The following is a 17,589-nucleotide window of genomic DNA, read 5'->3' on the forward strand; positions in this document are numbered from 1 at the left end:
TAATTTCTGTTTCCATGATCTGTCCATTGATGAGAGTAGGGTGTTGAAGTCTCCTACTATTATTGTGTGAGGTATAATGTGTGTTTTGAGCTTTAGTAAGGTTTCTTTTAAGTATGTAGGTGCCCTTGTATTTGGGGCATAGATATTTAGGATTGAGAGCTCATCTTGATGGATTTTTCCTTTGATGAATATGAAGTGTCTTTCCTTATCTTTTTTGATGAATTTAATTGAAAATTGATTTTATTTGATATTTGAATGGCTACTCCAGCTTGCTTCTTCTGACCATTTGCTTGGAAAGTTGTTTTCCAACCTTTCACTCTGAGGTAGTGTCTATCTTTGTCACTGAGGTGTGCTTCCTGTAGGCGGCAGAATGCAGGGTCCTCGTTGCATATCCAGTTTGTTAATCTATGTCTTTTTATTGGGGAGTTGAGGCCATTGATGTTGAGAGATATTAAGGAATAGTGATTATTGCTTTCTGTTATATTCATATTTGGATGTGAGGTTATGTTTGTGTGCTTTTCTTCTCTTTGTTTTGTGCCAAGACGATTAGTTTCTTGCTTCTTCTAGGGTGTAGCTTGCCTCCTTATGTTGGGCTTTACCATTTATTATCCTTTGTAGTGCTGGATTTGTAGAAAGATATTGTGTAAATTTGGTTTTCTCATGGAATATCTTGGTTTCTCCATCTATGTTAATTGAGAGTTTTGCAGGATACAGTAACCTGGGCTGGCATTTGTGTTCTCTTAGGGTCTGTATGACATCTGTCCAGAATCTTCTGGCTTTCATAGTCTCTGGCGAAAAGTCTGGTGTGATTCTGATAGGTCTTCCTTTATATGTTACTTGACCTTTTCCCCGTTCTGCTTTTACTATTCTTTCTTTATTTTGTGTGTTTGGTGTTTTGACTATTATGTGACGGGAGGTGTTTCTTTTCTGGTCCAATCTATTTGGAGTTCTGTTGGCTTCTTGTATGCCTATGGGTATCTCTTTTTTTAGGTTAGGGAAGTTTTCTTCTATGATTTTGTTGAAGATATTTACTGGTCCTTTGAGCTGGGAGTCTTCACTCTCTTCTATACCTATTATCCTTAGGTTTGATCTTCTCATTGAGTCCTGGATTTCCTGCATGTTTTGGCTCAGTAGCTTTTTCTGCTTTACATTATCTTTGACAGTTGAGTCAATGATTTCTATGGAATCTTCTGCTCCTGAGATTCTCTCTTCCATCTCTTGTGTTCTGTTGGTGAAGCTCGTATCTACAGCTCCTTGTCTCTTCTTTTGGTTTTCTATATCCAGGGTTTCCATGTGTTCTTTCTTGATTGCTTCTATTTCCATTTTTCATTCCTTCAACTGTTTGATTGTGTTTTCCTGGAATTCTTTCAGGGATTTTTGTGACTCTTCTCTATGGGCTTCTACTTGTTTATTTATGATTTCCTGGAATTCTTTCAGGGATTTTTGTGACTCCTCTCTATGGGCTTCTACTTGTTTATTTATGATTTCCCGTAATTCTTTCAGGGATTTTTGCGATTCCTCTCTGTAGGCTTCTACTTGTTCTCTAAGGGAGTTCGTCATGTCTTTCTTGAAGTCCTCCAGCATCCTGATCAAATATGATTTTTAAACTAGATCTTGCTTTTCTGGTGTGTTTGGATATTCCGTGTTTGCTTTGGTGGGAGAATTGGGCTCCGATGATGCCATGTAGTCTTGGTTTCTGTTGCTTGGGTTCCTGCGCTTGCCTCTCGCCATCAGATTATCTCTAGTGTTACTTTGTTCTGCTATTTCTGACAGTGGCTAGACTGTCCTATAAGCCTGTGTGTCAGGAGTGCTGTAGACCTGTTTTCCTGTTTTCTTTCAGCCAGTTATGGGGACAGAGTGTTCTGCTTTCGGGCGTGTAGTTTTTCCTATCTACAGGCCTTCAGCTGTTCCTGTGGGCCTGTGTCTGGTGTTCACCAGGCAGGTCACTTGCAGCAGAAAAGTTGGTCTTACCTGTGGTTCCGAGGCTCAAGTTTGCTTGTGGGGTGCTGCCTACGAGCTCTCTGCGGCGGCAGCAACCAGGAAGATCTGCGCCACCCTTTCCTGGAGCCTCCGTGCACCAGGGTTCCAGATGGCGTTTGGTGTTTTCCTCTGGCGTCAGAGATGTGTGCAGAGTGCAGTCTCTTCTGGTTTCCCAGGCGTGCCTGCCTCTCTGTAGGTTTAGCTCTCCCTCCCATCGGATTTGGGTGCAGAGAACTGTTTATCCGGTCTGTCCCTTCAGGTTCCGGCGGTGTCTCAGGTGCAGGGGTCCTGCCGCTCCTTGGCCCTCCCCCACGGGAACCCAGAGGCCATATGCAGTTTCCTCTTGGGCCAGGGACGTGGGCAGGGGTGAGCAGTGTTGGTGGTCTCTTCCGCTCTGCAGCCTCAGGAGTGCCCACCTGACCAGGCGGTGAGGTCTCTCTCCCACGGGGTTTGGGAGCAGAGAGCTGCTGCGGGCCAGGATCCGCGGGTTTGGGACTCCCGGTAAACACAGGAAGTGCCCGGTCCTAGAGGAATTTTGCCTCTGTGTGTCCTGAGTTCACCAGGCAGGTCACTTGCAGCAGAAAAGTTGACCTTACCTGTGGTCCCGAGGCTCAAGTTTGCTCATGGGGTGCTGCCTACGAGCTCTCTGAGGTGGCAGCAACCAGGAAGATCTCTTGTCTTGGTTTTTATCTACTTCTCCCTGGACAGTTTTGGGCTTGTTGCAAAGCAGAGGTGACATTTCTCAGCAGCCCTCCTCAACCCCAAGCAGCCCTCCCCTGACCATGCACTGTCACCTTTCTCCAACCCATGTGGCTCTGTGTCTGTGAGACCTGGGAGCTGAGGATCTGAAAGAACCGGGCAGGCAGACTACGGCCCAGTACTGCAGGCAGCCTTTCCTCAGTGTCAGTGCACGTTTATACACGGATGTAACACAGACTGCAATGAGCCAAGGAAGGTCGTTTGGTTCAGGAAAACATGGAAATAACCATCAGAAACCCATACTAAATACCAACAGAGCAGCCCTTTCCAGAACTTTCTCAGGACAGACAAACTAAGCACAATGGTGGCACATGCTCTAGAGAGCATCTGAGAAAGCATGACAGCAAGGCAGAGGCCGGATCCAGATTCAGGGTACACTGAGCACATCAGGTTCTAAGCTGTGTTCTGACATCCGACAGGAATAAATGTCTTATAAGTTAAATGTAGATGTTGGTCCCAGGATGCACGAAATCATGTCCAAGAACAGCTCAGGGATCAAAGTGCACCTGAGGTAAAAGGCCTCCGCTTTCATTCCTGGAGCCTCCCTCAGCTCCCCAAGGCATTGTTTACCATGTGTCATTCTCTTGACTGCTCCAGTATGTGCCAGTGAGAAAATTCGGGGCACCAGTTTGTTGCTGCCAGTCTGAAGTGTGTGTAGTTCCTTAAGGCCAAGGCCAGGGTCAGAGTTCATGCTTTCCAACACACCTCCATTGGTTATGTGTGTCTAGGAGAGACATCTTGTTATGTTCTCCATTGGCCTCTGCTGATTCATCCTGGCTGAGAACCGGCCTATTTTTATCTCAAAGGCTAACAGTCCTGGTCTTCTTTTCACTTCTCCAGTGATTGGAGACAGTTGGATCATGGTGGACTTTTAGTTTTCTGGCTTCCCAGCACCCAGTTTGGCTTCTATGAGTCAAAAATAAAATTCTGGGTATCATCCCACAGCTCACAAAGTCCCTAAAACCCTAGTACCATCTTGTGTTGTTTGACCTATCCAATGTGCAAGGGGCTGGGAGTAGCTGCTTCTACTGGAAAAAAATAAAGAGAAGTGCATTGTTTCATTTGAATCTGTAACTAGAGGTTTGGTCATCTATCAGAGAGGTCATCACTTTCTATATGTCCTCATAGGAACCATCAGAGACTGAGAATGCAAAAGATTTGTTTGGTGGTCGTCTCACCTCTGACATGATTGCTGAACGACAAGGACACTCAAACTTTGTCCAAATGCAAGAGCTAAACTGGACCTCCTCATCCATCAGGTATGTCCACTTCCTTATGGGCATGTGTCATTGTAACATTGTGTGTGGTTGTGTGCAGGTGCCATTGTAACAACAAATATAGTTATTAACAATTTTTTATTTCCTTTCTGAACATACCCAATAATTGTGCCCCTTAAAATGATGCAATAATTCTTATTGTCAGGAGCTATGGTTAAAAAGGTACCAAGAGGTTTTGTTTTTCACCTGGTTTTGTTTCTCCCGTTTCCTTTACAGCCAGTCATATTAGATTTACTACTTACATTTGGTGTGTTACTGTTGTTCTGTTAAGGAACAGCAAATGTGTAATTACAACTTAAGAAAATCATGAACATCACAGATAGTATAAAAAAAAGCTGTTTACACTTTTAATTGCACCTCACTGTAATGGGGCTCTTAGACGCATGATAGGACATGAATGTGTCAATCTCCGGAACCTCTCCAATGACCCCACAGGGCCATTACTGTTCGCAGTAGAGTTGAAACCAGTGCTGTGAAGGATTTTCCAGAGCTCAGAAAAGTCTGGTGTCAAAGCCCTCTCCTCTCTCTCCCTTCTGTCCACTCCTTTCACTTCTTGTCATTTTGGAAACAGCCTACTTCACATGTGCCCATGGAAGCTTAGGACCTGCTTGTTTTATGAATTACTGTATCCAGTCTTGTGTGAGTTCATGAACTTGTGTGTCAATTTGTAAATAAATCGGAGCTGGTTGTTGTGTAAGTGTCCCCTACAGTGATTGTTTAATGGTGATAGATACGGGTTGCTTTATTTTTAAGCGATTGGATTCTGTCATTTTCTTCATACCTGTGCAACAGAGCAAATGTTTAGCTGAACATTCATCTCCTGCACTTGACATTTTATGTAATTTGGCTTTGGGAGTCATACGTAGTGGAACTCACTTTGCCCCATTGGAATAATGACTATTGGCTTCGTATTTCAGGACTGTGGATCTGATTCCTGTTGACCACTTCAGGAATGTGAGCAATGTGAATCTCCAGAACAACAACCTCACGTCATTCAGTGGCCTCATCTACCTGCCCAATGTGAAGGCACGTGGCTGCCGAGCCATATTTGCCCTCAAAGACTTCAGCACAAGTTTTAATCTTCATTTACATTAAACTGTATTCCTTATTAAGGTGTCGAAATTATTCCCTAAATTGTATTTTATTTTGTTTTTCACTGATCAAGAAAATCTTAGTCTTGCCTTCCAAATTTTTTAGTCAATCTATCTTATGTCCTTTACTTACATGCAGATCTTACTCTTCAGTAGGAGACCGGGTGAGAGACACTGTCTCTAGTGAGCAGATATGAAACGAAATTGAGAATGAGGTGGTTTTGAAAGCACTCTCATTGCCTCAACTCAACAATGAAAGGCATCTAAGCACAGAAATGAGCAACTTGCTAAGTAATTATTTCATCTCTCTCAGGCCTAGACAAACTAGGAGTGCAGATTGAGAACACTGCGAAGCTGGCTAATGACTTGCATATTTTATTTGTTGTGATTCTCCAACATGTACGATCATTAAAAACACATTTGAAGATAAATTTAAACACTTTGGGATAATTTTATATTTCACAATAAAATATTATTGCTATGTTCTTTATCCCCTGTACTAGTCATACCATTTGAATAGTTCATAGGATTAATGAGATGTTCTTTCTGTAGGTCTTATGCCTCAACTATAATCACATTGAATCAATCATGCCTAGACTAAAGCCTCAGACTCACTTAAGCAGCAGACAGATGCTCTACCAGAAAGTGCCCTCAAGTGGCTATGGACAGCAAGGAAGCTCAAAACTAAATAGGTACTTTAAAAAAATCTTTTATTTTTCACACTTAAAAACAACTAGAGAAGTAACACATAGCAGTGCACATATTTGGCTGATCTTAAGAATTATTTTATTTGGGGCTGGGGATTTAGCTCAGTGGTAGAGCGCTTACCTAGGAAGCGCAAGGCCCTGGGTTCGGTCCCCAGCTCCGAAAAAAAGAACCAAAAAAAAAAAAAAAAGAATTATTTTATTTAACAAACAGTGTGCTGAAATTAAATGTCACAAATAAAAATATAAACTATGTCTTTGTTATTATTTCTCACCCAATTTTTTGTTTTTCATTCATTTATTATTTTATGTGCGTACACTGTTGCTTTCTTCAGTCAAGCACACCAGAAGAGGGCATTGGATCCCATTAACAATGGTTGTGAGCCACTATGTGGTTACTGGGATTTGAACTCAAGACTCTGGAAGAGCAATCAGTGCTCTTAACCACTGAGCCATCTCTCTAGCCCTCTCCACCCAGTTCTTATATTAATTGGAAAGATATAGTTTGTGAAGAGGAAGACATATCTATCCTGCCTTCCTATACATTTATAAAAGAAAGGATGGCTAGATGGACAGACAAAGATGTGTGTGTGCATCACTAAGTCAAAATATGTTCATGTTCATATTCTCAATGAAGAGCATTTCTGTTACCGTCTTTATTGAGGTCCAGTTTGTATGCAACGAAGTTACGAAATTCAGTGTAATATGTGATGATTTTTGACCATGGAATTCAGTCCTATACCTCTGTCTTAGGCCTCACTAGTCACAGTGTGGAGTGCCTGGCCCCTCGAGCCACCCCACTTTTCTTTGCAATCCCCTTCCCCACATCCAGGTCTTTGGCAATAGCCACAGACCTGCTTTCTTTCCCTACAGTTTTGCCTCCTTCTAGAGTGGTGTAAGATTGGAATTACATAGTCAGTGCTCTTTTGCACTTTCATTAGCATTTATTAATTGTATAAAATAGTGGATTTCATCATGGCATTCCATGTGTGTGTAACCCACTCTTGTTCTCTTCAGTCCCCTGTTCCCTCTCCCGTGGTTGCTCTCCGTCTGCCTCCGAGTTCCTACTTTCATTTTAAGTCTGGCTGCTTTCACTTATTTTCTGAGGCCCATCCCTCGTCACAAGGGCCAGTCATGAGTTCACTGCGCCGCTGTGACTGTTTCAATACATAGAATGTGAGAAGGAAGCCACCTAACTTATTTCCCTTTTTTAAATATCACTTTGGATATTCAGAGCTCTTTGAATTCTTTGTAAAATTTAAAGCAGTTTATTTTCTCTCAATGAGTTTTTCTCTATCTCAATGATAGAGATTGTATTGAATCTATTCATGGATTTGAAAGAATTGACATCTTAATATTCAGAGTTCTAATCCACAAACACAAAATAATTTTTGCTGACACCTCTGTTGGTTTCATTCAGTTATGTGTAGCTAACTATATATAAAATTTGTGCCCTTTTTTGGACTTTATTCTAAAGTGTTCTGAAATTACTTTTTCTTGCACTGACATAAAAAGTGGAAGAATTGTTTTCTTAATTTTTTGTTTTATTACTGGTACTGTAATTTCAGACCACATTTATTATTTTATCTTGTGACTTTGATGAATTAATTTATTAGCAAGATTATTTCTTTAGTAGATCAGTCATAATTTAATACACTTGAGCATACATCCTCTTAGAGTCAAGGTAGCTGCTCTCATCTCCTCATGGAATACAGCATTTTCCTTTTCTTGCTGATTCACTTTTCACTGTGACCTTTGATACTTTATCCCATATAAGCATTTCTAAGAGATAAAGTTGTTGTTGTTTTGATGATGATGATGATGAAGAAGAAAGTACTACTCAAAAGCTCATGTACATTTTTATCTTACTTTTACTTTATAGTAAATACACCTCAGGCTGCCTTCTATGACAAGATTGCTTTTAAATCAAGTTTATGACTTCCGACTTACCTGTGTGTTTCAGAGACTCAGTAAGCAGCGAGAACTTGCCCCCAATAATGCAGAGTTTAGAGGTTCTTCATCTGGGATACAATGGAATTTGTAACTTAGTCCAGCTGCAACTTAACAGACTAAGAAACTTAAAGCTCCTCTTTCTACAGGGTGAGTAGACGTGCTGCTCCTATAAGTGGCTGGGTTGTCACCTCGCTTTGAGAAGTTGGCGTAAGCATCATTGATTATTGGCAACAAAAATTTAATAATCACAAGGTTTTCTTTAGTTGTAGATTATTAAATAACTTTTTAAAGAGTAACTGATTTTACATACTCATTGTACCTGGTAGCATTATGTAAGGACATTTTCATACATGTATATTATGTTGGGTGTACTCTCTATGTCCCTTGACTCCTCCTCCTGTCCCCATTAGTCAATCCCTTTGTTCTCTTCACTTCACTTCCACATATGACTACCTTAATTTGCTTAATGTGATTATCTTCATTAGCATGTGTTTCTTGCAATGAATATAATCTCGTTCTTCTTTATGACTGAGAAATTCATTGTATGTTAACCCATCACATTTTCTTAGCCATTTCTCTGCTCTTAGACACCTTGGGGGTAGGAAAGAAAAAGTAATTGAGGTTCAATGTGGCTAAATAATGTACCCAAGTTTGCACTGGGGTGTAATGGTAATCAGTTCATCTAAAGCATATGCGTTTTTGATCCAAGATAATATATATCAATCACATATTAACATATTATTGTTATATATTATATACTATATGTTAATATAATAATATATTAATATATATACTAATAATGTCCTGGCCCACAGTGGAATTAATAGAAGCGGTAGGTCTAAAAGGAGGAATTATGAGGACTAAGAAACAAGATAGAGCAAATGGAGAGGGAAATTAGTCAAAGATTATTTTGTAACTAAGTTAAGAGATTGACAAGAATGATTACTAAGGTTAGATAAAGTCATTGCTCACTGGAGGTTAGGGAAAGATCAGCTTGTGGTATAGTTGAGACATAAAAATAAGTGTGGTTTTTAGCTTTAAAATCATTTGGCGAATATCTAGATGACGGTGGGTAGATAAACTTTAATTCTGGAAGTTGAGGCTCACACAGCATGTCATAACTCTTAGGAAACGAGATCAGTCAGGTAGAAGGGCTGGACAACCTCATCGTCCTCCAGGAGCTGGTTGTCGACCATAACCGCATCCGGGCATTCAGTGACACTGCGTTTGCCAAGCCAAGTTCCCTGCTGACTCTTCATCTGGAGGAAAACAGGCTCCGAGAGCTGAGCAAACTGCAGTCTTTGATCAAACTGGAGAAACTCTTCCTAGGCTATAACAAAATCCAGGTAATGTTATTTGGGAGGGCTGTCGTTTTGAGGTCTGCATGTTTGAAATCCTATGATCTGAACATAAAGCCCCCAGATACACCAATTAGAGCAGTCCATTTATGAGTTCTCTAGCTCTACGCCTGGGACGTGCCCTCCTGTGATAGACATGTCACAAGTATACCTCTCCTGAGGAAATGTACAGTATGAGAGTTGATACAACCTGACAGAGCTTGTGTTTGTGTCAGCATTTTGGTTAATGTTGCTCCTGCTCTCCATACTTCTAAGGCAGCTTCAGGACAAACTAACCTGTACACTCCCCCCACAAGAACAAGTCCTGTGTTCATCTTGTCTGTGTAGCACAAGGTGCATGGTAGACACTAAACACTTGACAAATAAATGTCTGAGGCTCTGTTTGCTACAGTTCGTAAAGCCTTTTCTGGGACAATATGAGGTTTCTTTCCATGGTTAGAAGGAAATCATGCTTTTAACATAGCAAGTAGGAAATATCTTAGTGTGAAAAATAGCATATACCTGCTTAATCCAAATTCAAACACCAATCTGAGGAAAGCCAGCCTGAATTGGTAGTGATCTTACCAAAACTTTATTCAGAAAAAAATAAAAGTTTGGAAAATTGGTGTTCTATGGGAAATATTTCTGGCAACAGCAAGTGATCTTAACAAGCAAGATTCAGAGCTGGGAAGCAGGTCCATGGTAGGGTACATGGCCAGAATGCCCAAAGACCAAGCTTATACAAGCTCAGTAAAAACAAACAGGACCTCCACACAACCATAGTGACCTCATCTTGCATCAGGTTTTGCTTCTCAGTCCAGTAATTAATACCTGAGACCTTGGACATTCTATTGGTTTCATGGTTTTCTTCCCACACCACATAGGCTGTCTAACTCAGAATGAAAGATGCAGTCTCCAAAGAAGATTTTGTAGACCAGTCTCAGAGCAGGGGATGTTTCATAGTTTATACTTAAGCTTCTGTGCCAGAGTAAGGACCCTCCTAGAAAATGTCATTGCTGTCTGCCAGGACACCCAGTTAGCAGCATACTTAAAGGAGCTTAGAGCAGATAATCAGCTTTCCCCAGGATGTCCTTGCTCACCTGTTGACACTCTGTTTCTCAAAAGAGGTGGAGGAGAGAGTAGGTCAGCTCAGTGTGACAGCCCCTCTTCAGCCACGTGAGCAGAGTCGTGCTTAGTGGGATTCACTATCAAAACTTAATACAGCTATAGAGTAACCTGTGTGACAAACCAGAAGATTATCATGCATTCAGTGGATTACTTTAGCCTTTTATTTTTATCATTGAAATGGTATTCTCCATTGAGTTTAGGTGGATTGTTTCACATATGAACTTACACTTATGATTGATGTTATTGTATGTTAGTGTGGCCATATGCAGTTAACTGGAGGGAAAAATCGACTCTGGGGAGTGAGCCTATGTTGGAAACTTAGTTGAATTCTTCTAAAATCCTTTTTTTCAAAACCTGGCTATCCAAAGTTTCTTTGAGGGAGAGATTTTTGTTCTCTGAATTAATACCAACTTAGGCAGTCTGATGTCAGGATGATTTCTAGAAGTGAACACTAAGAATACAATCTCTGGGTTAGCCAAGAATGATAGGACAAGAGAAAGCCCTGTTAGAGACTCGGTCTCTCACTGACTTGCAGGCATGGTGAGGAGCTTTTGACTCCCCCAATATGCCCAGCAATGTCAACTGAGAAAAATGTTACCATGCTTCTAAGAATCATCACAACACAAATGAAGACCTCAGCTTCACGGTCCCACTTGATCCCTGTGGCTAGGTGATCCTTCTGTCTGGCATCCAGATTCTCCATGTACTTTTAAACATCTGAACATGCAATGAAGGCAAAACACATACTCCTTAAGGAGAAGTAAATCTATTTGAACTTAGCAAAGCTACAACATTGCAAACTTACACTGACGTCACGGGATGGTAATAAACAGTCCTGTGCAGTGTGAAGGGCAAGCATTTAACCAGAGAAAGTTTTATCTGACTTTCACAGATAGTGGATCAGAATATAGCGAATCTTGCATGTTCTTCTCTTATTGAGGTCATCATCTAAGCCCTAGGATAGCTCAAAACTCTTCCTAGAAACGTTTACACTTACCTCGCAAGTTCTGCTCATTTCCCATGTTGCAGTGTTATCTTTGTGGGCCAGGTATTAGGAGTCTAGTCCTCACTCACGTTCACATCAGAGGATTCAATTGTGAGCTACCTGAAATCTACACCTTGCATAAAACGACTTCAGAGACGTAAGCTAACCAAATATAATTCATTACCTTTTACATAGGATATCACAGAACTGGAAAAACTTGATGTTATTCCTTCTCTCAGAGAGCTTACTGTCTATGGCAATCCAGTGAGTATTTATTTACCTTTATAACTTAGTAATTTCCCAATAGTCATATGCAATTAACCTTATATGATATGAGAAAGTGATTCGATCTTTCTATTTCTATATATATACCTAGCTGACCCAGCACCATTTTTGGCTTAGTGTTGTCTCCACATAACTGTACTGCAAACAAGCTCTGCCAAAAGTGAGCGTGTGTGTTTCCCGTTCTGCACTGCACCCTTTGGCTTACCTGCCCATTGCTGTGCCAATGATGTTACAGTATGTTAATGTGTAACGCTTTATATTTTCCTAATTCTTATCCCCCTCTTCCTCCTTCGATCCTTCACTTGCTTTACTGTCTTTGTTATTCTTCACATATCACACTTTCCTTTGAATTCTAGGAGGCAAATTAAGTTGAAGAATCTTGTTGATGTTTTAATTAGAATGTACTTATTTTAAGTTAACTTGGAGACATTTATCACTTTGCTTATTGGAGTCTTGCCCACTTAACATGTAAACACACTGAAAGACATGGCAAAGGAGAAATGGCCTTCTGGTCAGTGTGCTAGTGTTAGGAAAGTCCAGCATAAGAGCTGACAGCAGAACATGTAAGACTGAAAAGGCCACGAGGCAGCAGGACCAATGTCCCCAGAAGCATGCCAAGGGCTGCAAGACAGTGGATCAGAGAGAGGCGCTTAGGTGATGGCAGGACAAGGGTCTTTCATCTAACCTAGAGCAGTTGGTTTCAAACTAATATCAAAGAGGTGGTCAGGTACACGCCTGGCAGTGATGGCATCCAGACCCAGTTAGAAAGCTTCACACACTGCTCTAATGGTTTTGTTTATTTATAGTACTGGGAAACTTTGTGGGGATGTGGACAAACAGGTCAGGGCTGGTCAGAATCATTACAGGGATTACAACACAAGATGACAGTGATCAGGTCAGGCTGATGTGTACCTTGAAAATGTCAAATAGGCATGCTGGTAGATTACAGACGTTTGCAATCTGATTCCAATGGACCAGGAAACTCCTGATGGGAATCTCTCTGTATGGGAGAGTTGAACACTCTCCCAGTGAAGAAAGAAGATATAATTCCAGGAAGGACGACAGAATCCATGTTGTGTATTTGCTTGTCCTAGGGGAGAGAGCCAACGAGGTCGGGGCCACCATAGTGCTAGGTGGTGGTCGTTTGGGTCTTCCACCAAGGAGAACATGTCTATGAGCCTCCTCTCCAACTTTCAGTATGCATCTTCTGTGTTCATAAGTATATATTATCCTTTATGTGTCTGTCTTAGTCAGGGTCTCTTTCCTGCACAAAACATCATGGCCAAGAAGCAAGTTGGGGAGGAAAGGGTTTATTCAGCTTACACTTCCACATTGCTGTTCATCACCAAAGGAAGTCAGGACTGGAACTCAAGCAGGTCAGGAAGCAGGAGCTGATGCAGAGGCCATGGAGGGATGTTACTTACTGGCTTGCTTCCCCTCGCTTACTCACCTTGCTCTCTTATAGAACCCAGGACCACCAACCCAGGGATAGTACCACCCACAAGGGGCCTTCCCAACCCTTGAGCACTAATTGAGAAAATGCCTTACAGCTGGGTCTCATGGAGGCATTTCCTCAAGGGAGGCTCCTTTCTCTGTGATAACTCCAGCTTGTGTCAACTTGACACACAAAACCAGCTAGTACAGCATCTTAATCAAAAATTTAGAATTCTTTTGATTAGGAATATTATCAATGGATTTTAGGTGACAGGAGCCAGAATCTGTGGTGTGCTATTCAGTAAGGTGGTAATTACAATGACTGGTTACCATACCAGTCATTAAATTATGGGAAATTAGAACAGTGGTAACTGAAGGTGTGTGCACCTGGTTACATGAAGTATACATTATCCAAATGTGTGGGTTACATGAAGTATACATTATCCAAATGTGTGGGTTACATGAAGTATACATTATCCAAATGTGTGGGTTACATGAAGTACACATTTATCCAACTGTGTGGGTTACATGAAGTACACATTTATCCAACTGTGTGGGTTACATGAAGTATACATTATCCAAATGTGTGGGTTACATGAAGTATACATTATCCAAATGTGTGGGTTACATGAAGTATACATTTATCCAAATGTGTGGGTTACATGGAGTATACATTATCCAAGTGTGTGGGTTACATGAAGTATACATTTATCCAAATGTGTGGGTTACATGAAATATACATTTATCCAAATGTGTGGGTTACATGAAGTATACATTATCCAAATGTGTGGGTTACATGAAGTACACATTTATGTTACATGAAGTGTACATTTATCCAAATGTGTGGGTTACATGAAGTATACATTTATCCAAATGTGTGGGTTACATGAAGTATTCATTATCCAAATGTGTGGGTTACATGAAGTATTCATTATCCAAATGTGTGGGTACTGTGTTTTGACTGGTGGATAATACAGTTTTCTTCTTAATTTGCTGATTTGGTAAATCACATTAACAGACCTGGTAGAATAAAATAATCCTTAAATTCCTGGTGTGAATATTGTTTGTTTATGTTTTATATTTTACTGGATTCAATCTGATATTCAATGTAGCATATCTACATCTATGCAGATAAAAAACTGTAACTATCTTTTTTATACACCGCCTTTGAGTCTGGCACAGTGTCTTTGCTTTATAAGATTAATTTGGGAACAAATTCCTATTCCTAGTCTATGGATTAGCTTGAAGACTCATATGGTCCTTGAAAAGTAAGTAACTTTATCTCTAAAACCCCTGGGCCTTAATAATTCCTCAATCCCTCCATAACTATAAATCCAATCCCAGTTTCTACTTCCTTAGAAGCTCATTTTGAGAAGTTAATTTTTTCTAGGACTGTTCTTTGATGTAAGCTCTTAATGCACTGCTGTCCTAGTCAGCCCAGGGTGTACTTTCCACCCTCCACTGCATCTATGCTGTCGCCCTGCTGTGCCAAAGATCGTCAAGTTTTGCTTTTACATTTTATTCCTGATAAATCTTGCTCAAGCCTTGTTCACAGTGCGTCTTCTGAACCCCGTATATTTCTTCACCAAGGGCGTTTGCTTTCTCTTTATCAACATCTACTCTTTGTCATTTCCTTTTAGTTTCTTGAAATTTTTCAAGAAATTCTTAACTTCTTATCTCTTAATCATTTAAGCTTAATATTAATTTTCAATATGTTTCTGCATCAGCAAGTTCTAGGTTACGTTGTACTGGTCTAACAATGTCCAATGTTTTTATATTACACTGCCTTTACTAGTATCTGAAAGTCTTGTGCTCTTCAAAAGCTTTTCATTTATAAATTACTGAGGACTGTGCACAGGTTTTTATTCTTTTTAAACCTATGGCATGTTTCCAGTGTATCCTCATCCTTTTCCTCCAGTGTTGGGGTTTTTCAATCAGAGGAAGCAAGCTCTCTGCTCTTTGGTGTTTAGGGAAAGTATTTTGTAATCTAGAATGTGGTCAACGATGTGTTTGGAGCCACATGTGTTAGACGTCTCTCTGTCACTGAACATGCCCCTCACAGTCGCTTCAAGCAGTCTGTTCGCTTAACTTTCTTTCTTTCTTTCTTTCTTTCTTTCTTTCTTTCTTTCTTTCTTTCTTTCTTTCTTCCTTCCTTCCTTCCTTCCTTCCTTTCTTTCTTTCTTCCTTCCTTCCTTCCTTTCTTTTTCTTTCTTTCTTTCTTTCTTTCTTTCCTTCTGTCTGTCTGTATTTTGTCTTTTAATTTCAGCTTGCTCTATATAAAACAGGTCGGCCTGTAACTCACAGAAAGCTTTCTCTTTACCCTGTAGAGTGCCAGGACTACAGGCCTGAGCCACCAGGCCCAGCTTGTGCATTCATCCCCAAGAGTTTGTTGTTCTTTGTCACTATACATAGTGCTGTATACTTTCTATTAGGGGTCCTGAAGTAATTTCCACTACTTCAGAGAAGAGAGAAAGAGACTCAGCATGTTTCCCTGTGGCTAAAAGACAGTGAGGATACACAACAAAGACCAATTGCAATGCCATAATAAGGACACAAACTCACGGATATGAGGAAGAGAAAATAGAGTCCGAGGAATCTGTATGCAGTATACTCCTTCACACTTCCTCTTCCATGGCAGGGACACAGAGCACACTCTTCATTTCACCACAAAAATGGCCTGTCTTCCATGTTGTTTTTATTCAAGGGAGCCCCTTAGAGACTTAGCATTTAACAATTGAGAGTTACTCACATAGACACCCTTTCCAATCAAGAACCGAAACTTTCCAGATGGAAAAGAGGCTAAGCATAAATCCTACTGGTTTTTTTTTTTTTAGCAATTATCAAGACATAGTCAACTACCCTTATGAACCAAGGAATGATAAGAACATCCCCAAGTCCAAGTACCAAACTCCAGCAAAGACCCATCCTTGCAAGCAGAACCTTCTAAAAGTAAACACCCTGAGACCACTCTCCCTAAGTCTTTCTACCTACCTTTTTATGGGCATAAACAATTTATAGAGCAGGTCAATACTATGAAGAGATGGAGATACAGACCAGAAGATGGTGAATTAAGTGAAATGGGGCCTTTTGGGAAACCTCACATAAACCAACCACTCTGCCCGTGAGTTGAGGTTGTGCGGGCTAGTGCTCAGTGCTAAGGTCGTGAGAGGGATGATAGTCTGAGTGTGCTGGTGGCATGCACCTGTGTTCCAGCACTGAGGAGGCTGAGGCAAGAGGATTATTTTTCAAACCAGACTGGGACATGGAGAGGGGAAGGAAAAGGGAAAGAAGAAAGACTAAACCTATGAATGCTGGCCTTAGTTTATAAACATTTTCTATTTTTATTTGGTATTACGGAAGATTGAGAAATCTTTCAGGAAGAAGCTCCTGCCTGTAGCAGTTAGTACTGTAAAGTAGCCATTCTCCACCATCTTTGTGTCCTTTCCCAGGCTGCCTTCTTTTGAAGATTTTTTTTAATATAACTGATTTGGGGATTAAACTGTTGTTTTCACCTTTCTTTAGATTTGTAGAAAAATGGTCCATCGACATGTGCTCATATTCCGCCTGCCTAATTTACAGATGTTGGATGGAATTCCTATAAATTCTGATGATAGGGCAAAAGCTGAATTTCATTTCTCTGAACTACAAGCAAAGAAAAACTCAGTAAGTATGCTGTTTACACTTTTCCTTTGACTGTAGATTATTGTAAATGAGCATTATATCATGTACATTTTGACTTAATTTGTTTAAGCACATGTGATTCTGTTAATTGTAGTATTTACTTAATGACTACTTTCAATGGAAGCTTTTCCTAATAAGACATTGCTATAAGGCAAATGATTTAATACTTGATTGCTTAGTACCTCAAATGACGTTAGAAGGTAAGGAACTGGGACATGCCATGTCTATAGAAACTAACCGTAAAATTGCTTCAATGTAAGCACAGAGGAAGGAGGGGGATTTCATCTCAACTCTCTGGACTGCTAGTTCACCTAACAGAGGTACGCTGCTATTATAGATTGGTGGGATTAGTGGGGTCTTTACCCATGAGCCCTAAAATGTGCCTGACATGATAGGAGCAAAATTATAGAAACAACAGAAATAGGCTTTTAGCGATTTTATCATTCGCCACTTTTATTTGTTCTGATCATCCTTTAAATACTGTATTTAACACAGAAAGATGATGGTTTGTTTTTCTTTTTTAACAGAAATGTAGAATTATTAGAGTTGAGCTTTTGCAAAGTTTGAAGAAGAGACAGGAGTAGAGAGGGAAGCCAGCTGAAACTTTTAGAGTAATCCAAGAGAATGGTACAACGACCTTGAGCAGGTGGGGAGGGGATTGAACCTTTAACATAACTAGAAGCGAAAATCCAAGGACATTAGAGTCAAGGATCCAAGGTTACATTAAGGACAGAATCTTCACTGGGGAGGCAGAGGCAGGCAGATTGCTGAGTTTGAGGCCAGAGCAAGTTCTAGGACAGCCAGGGTCACACGGAGAAAGCCTATCTTAAAACAACAAAAGAAAACAAAGGGAAAAATGCTCTAGAAGAAACAGGAGGTCGTTCCAGATGAACACCTTCCTCCTAGGCTTCACCCCATGCTGATGATGGCTCCCCTCGGCCCTTCATTAAAAACTGGTAACTCTGATCCTATCAA

General features: G+C 40.5%; 1 protein-coding gene across 4 annotated transcripts in view; it reads left to right on the forward strand.

The window, feature by feature from the left end:
• Lrrc9 (leucine rich repeat containing 9) overlaps nt 1-16,569 on the forward strand; it is an 84,869-nt gene extending 68,300 nt beyond the window's left edge. For 3 of the 4 annotated variants that reach the window (XM_063261711.1, XM_039111997.2, NM_001191613.1), the window contains 2 exons: nt 3,868-3,998; nt 4,934-5,128. In XM_063261711.1, the coding sequence (XP_063117781.1) occupies nt 3,868-3,998; nt 4,934-5,111 (309 nt within the window). In that variant the 3' untranslated portion in view covers nt 5,112-5,128. Of the gene's footprint in view, nt 1-3,867; nt 3,999-4,933; nt 5,129-5,659; nt 5,800-7,774; nt 7,912-8,892; nt 9,111-11,409; nt 11,479-15,767; nt 15,883-16,455 lie in introns of those variants that run through there. The other variant, XR_005505472.2, reaches the window with a different exon arrangement.
• Nucleotides 16,570-17,589: the final 1,020 nt, after the last annotated feature.

This window comes from Rattus norvegicus, chromosome 6 (assembly GCF_036323735.1).
Source record: "Rattus norvegicus strain BN/NHsdMcwi chromosome 6, GRCr8, whole genome shotgun sequence".
NCBI lineage: Eukaryota > Metazoa > Chordata > Mammalia > Rodentia > Muridae > Rattus > Rattus norvegicus.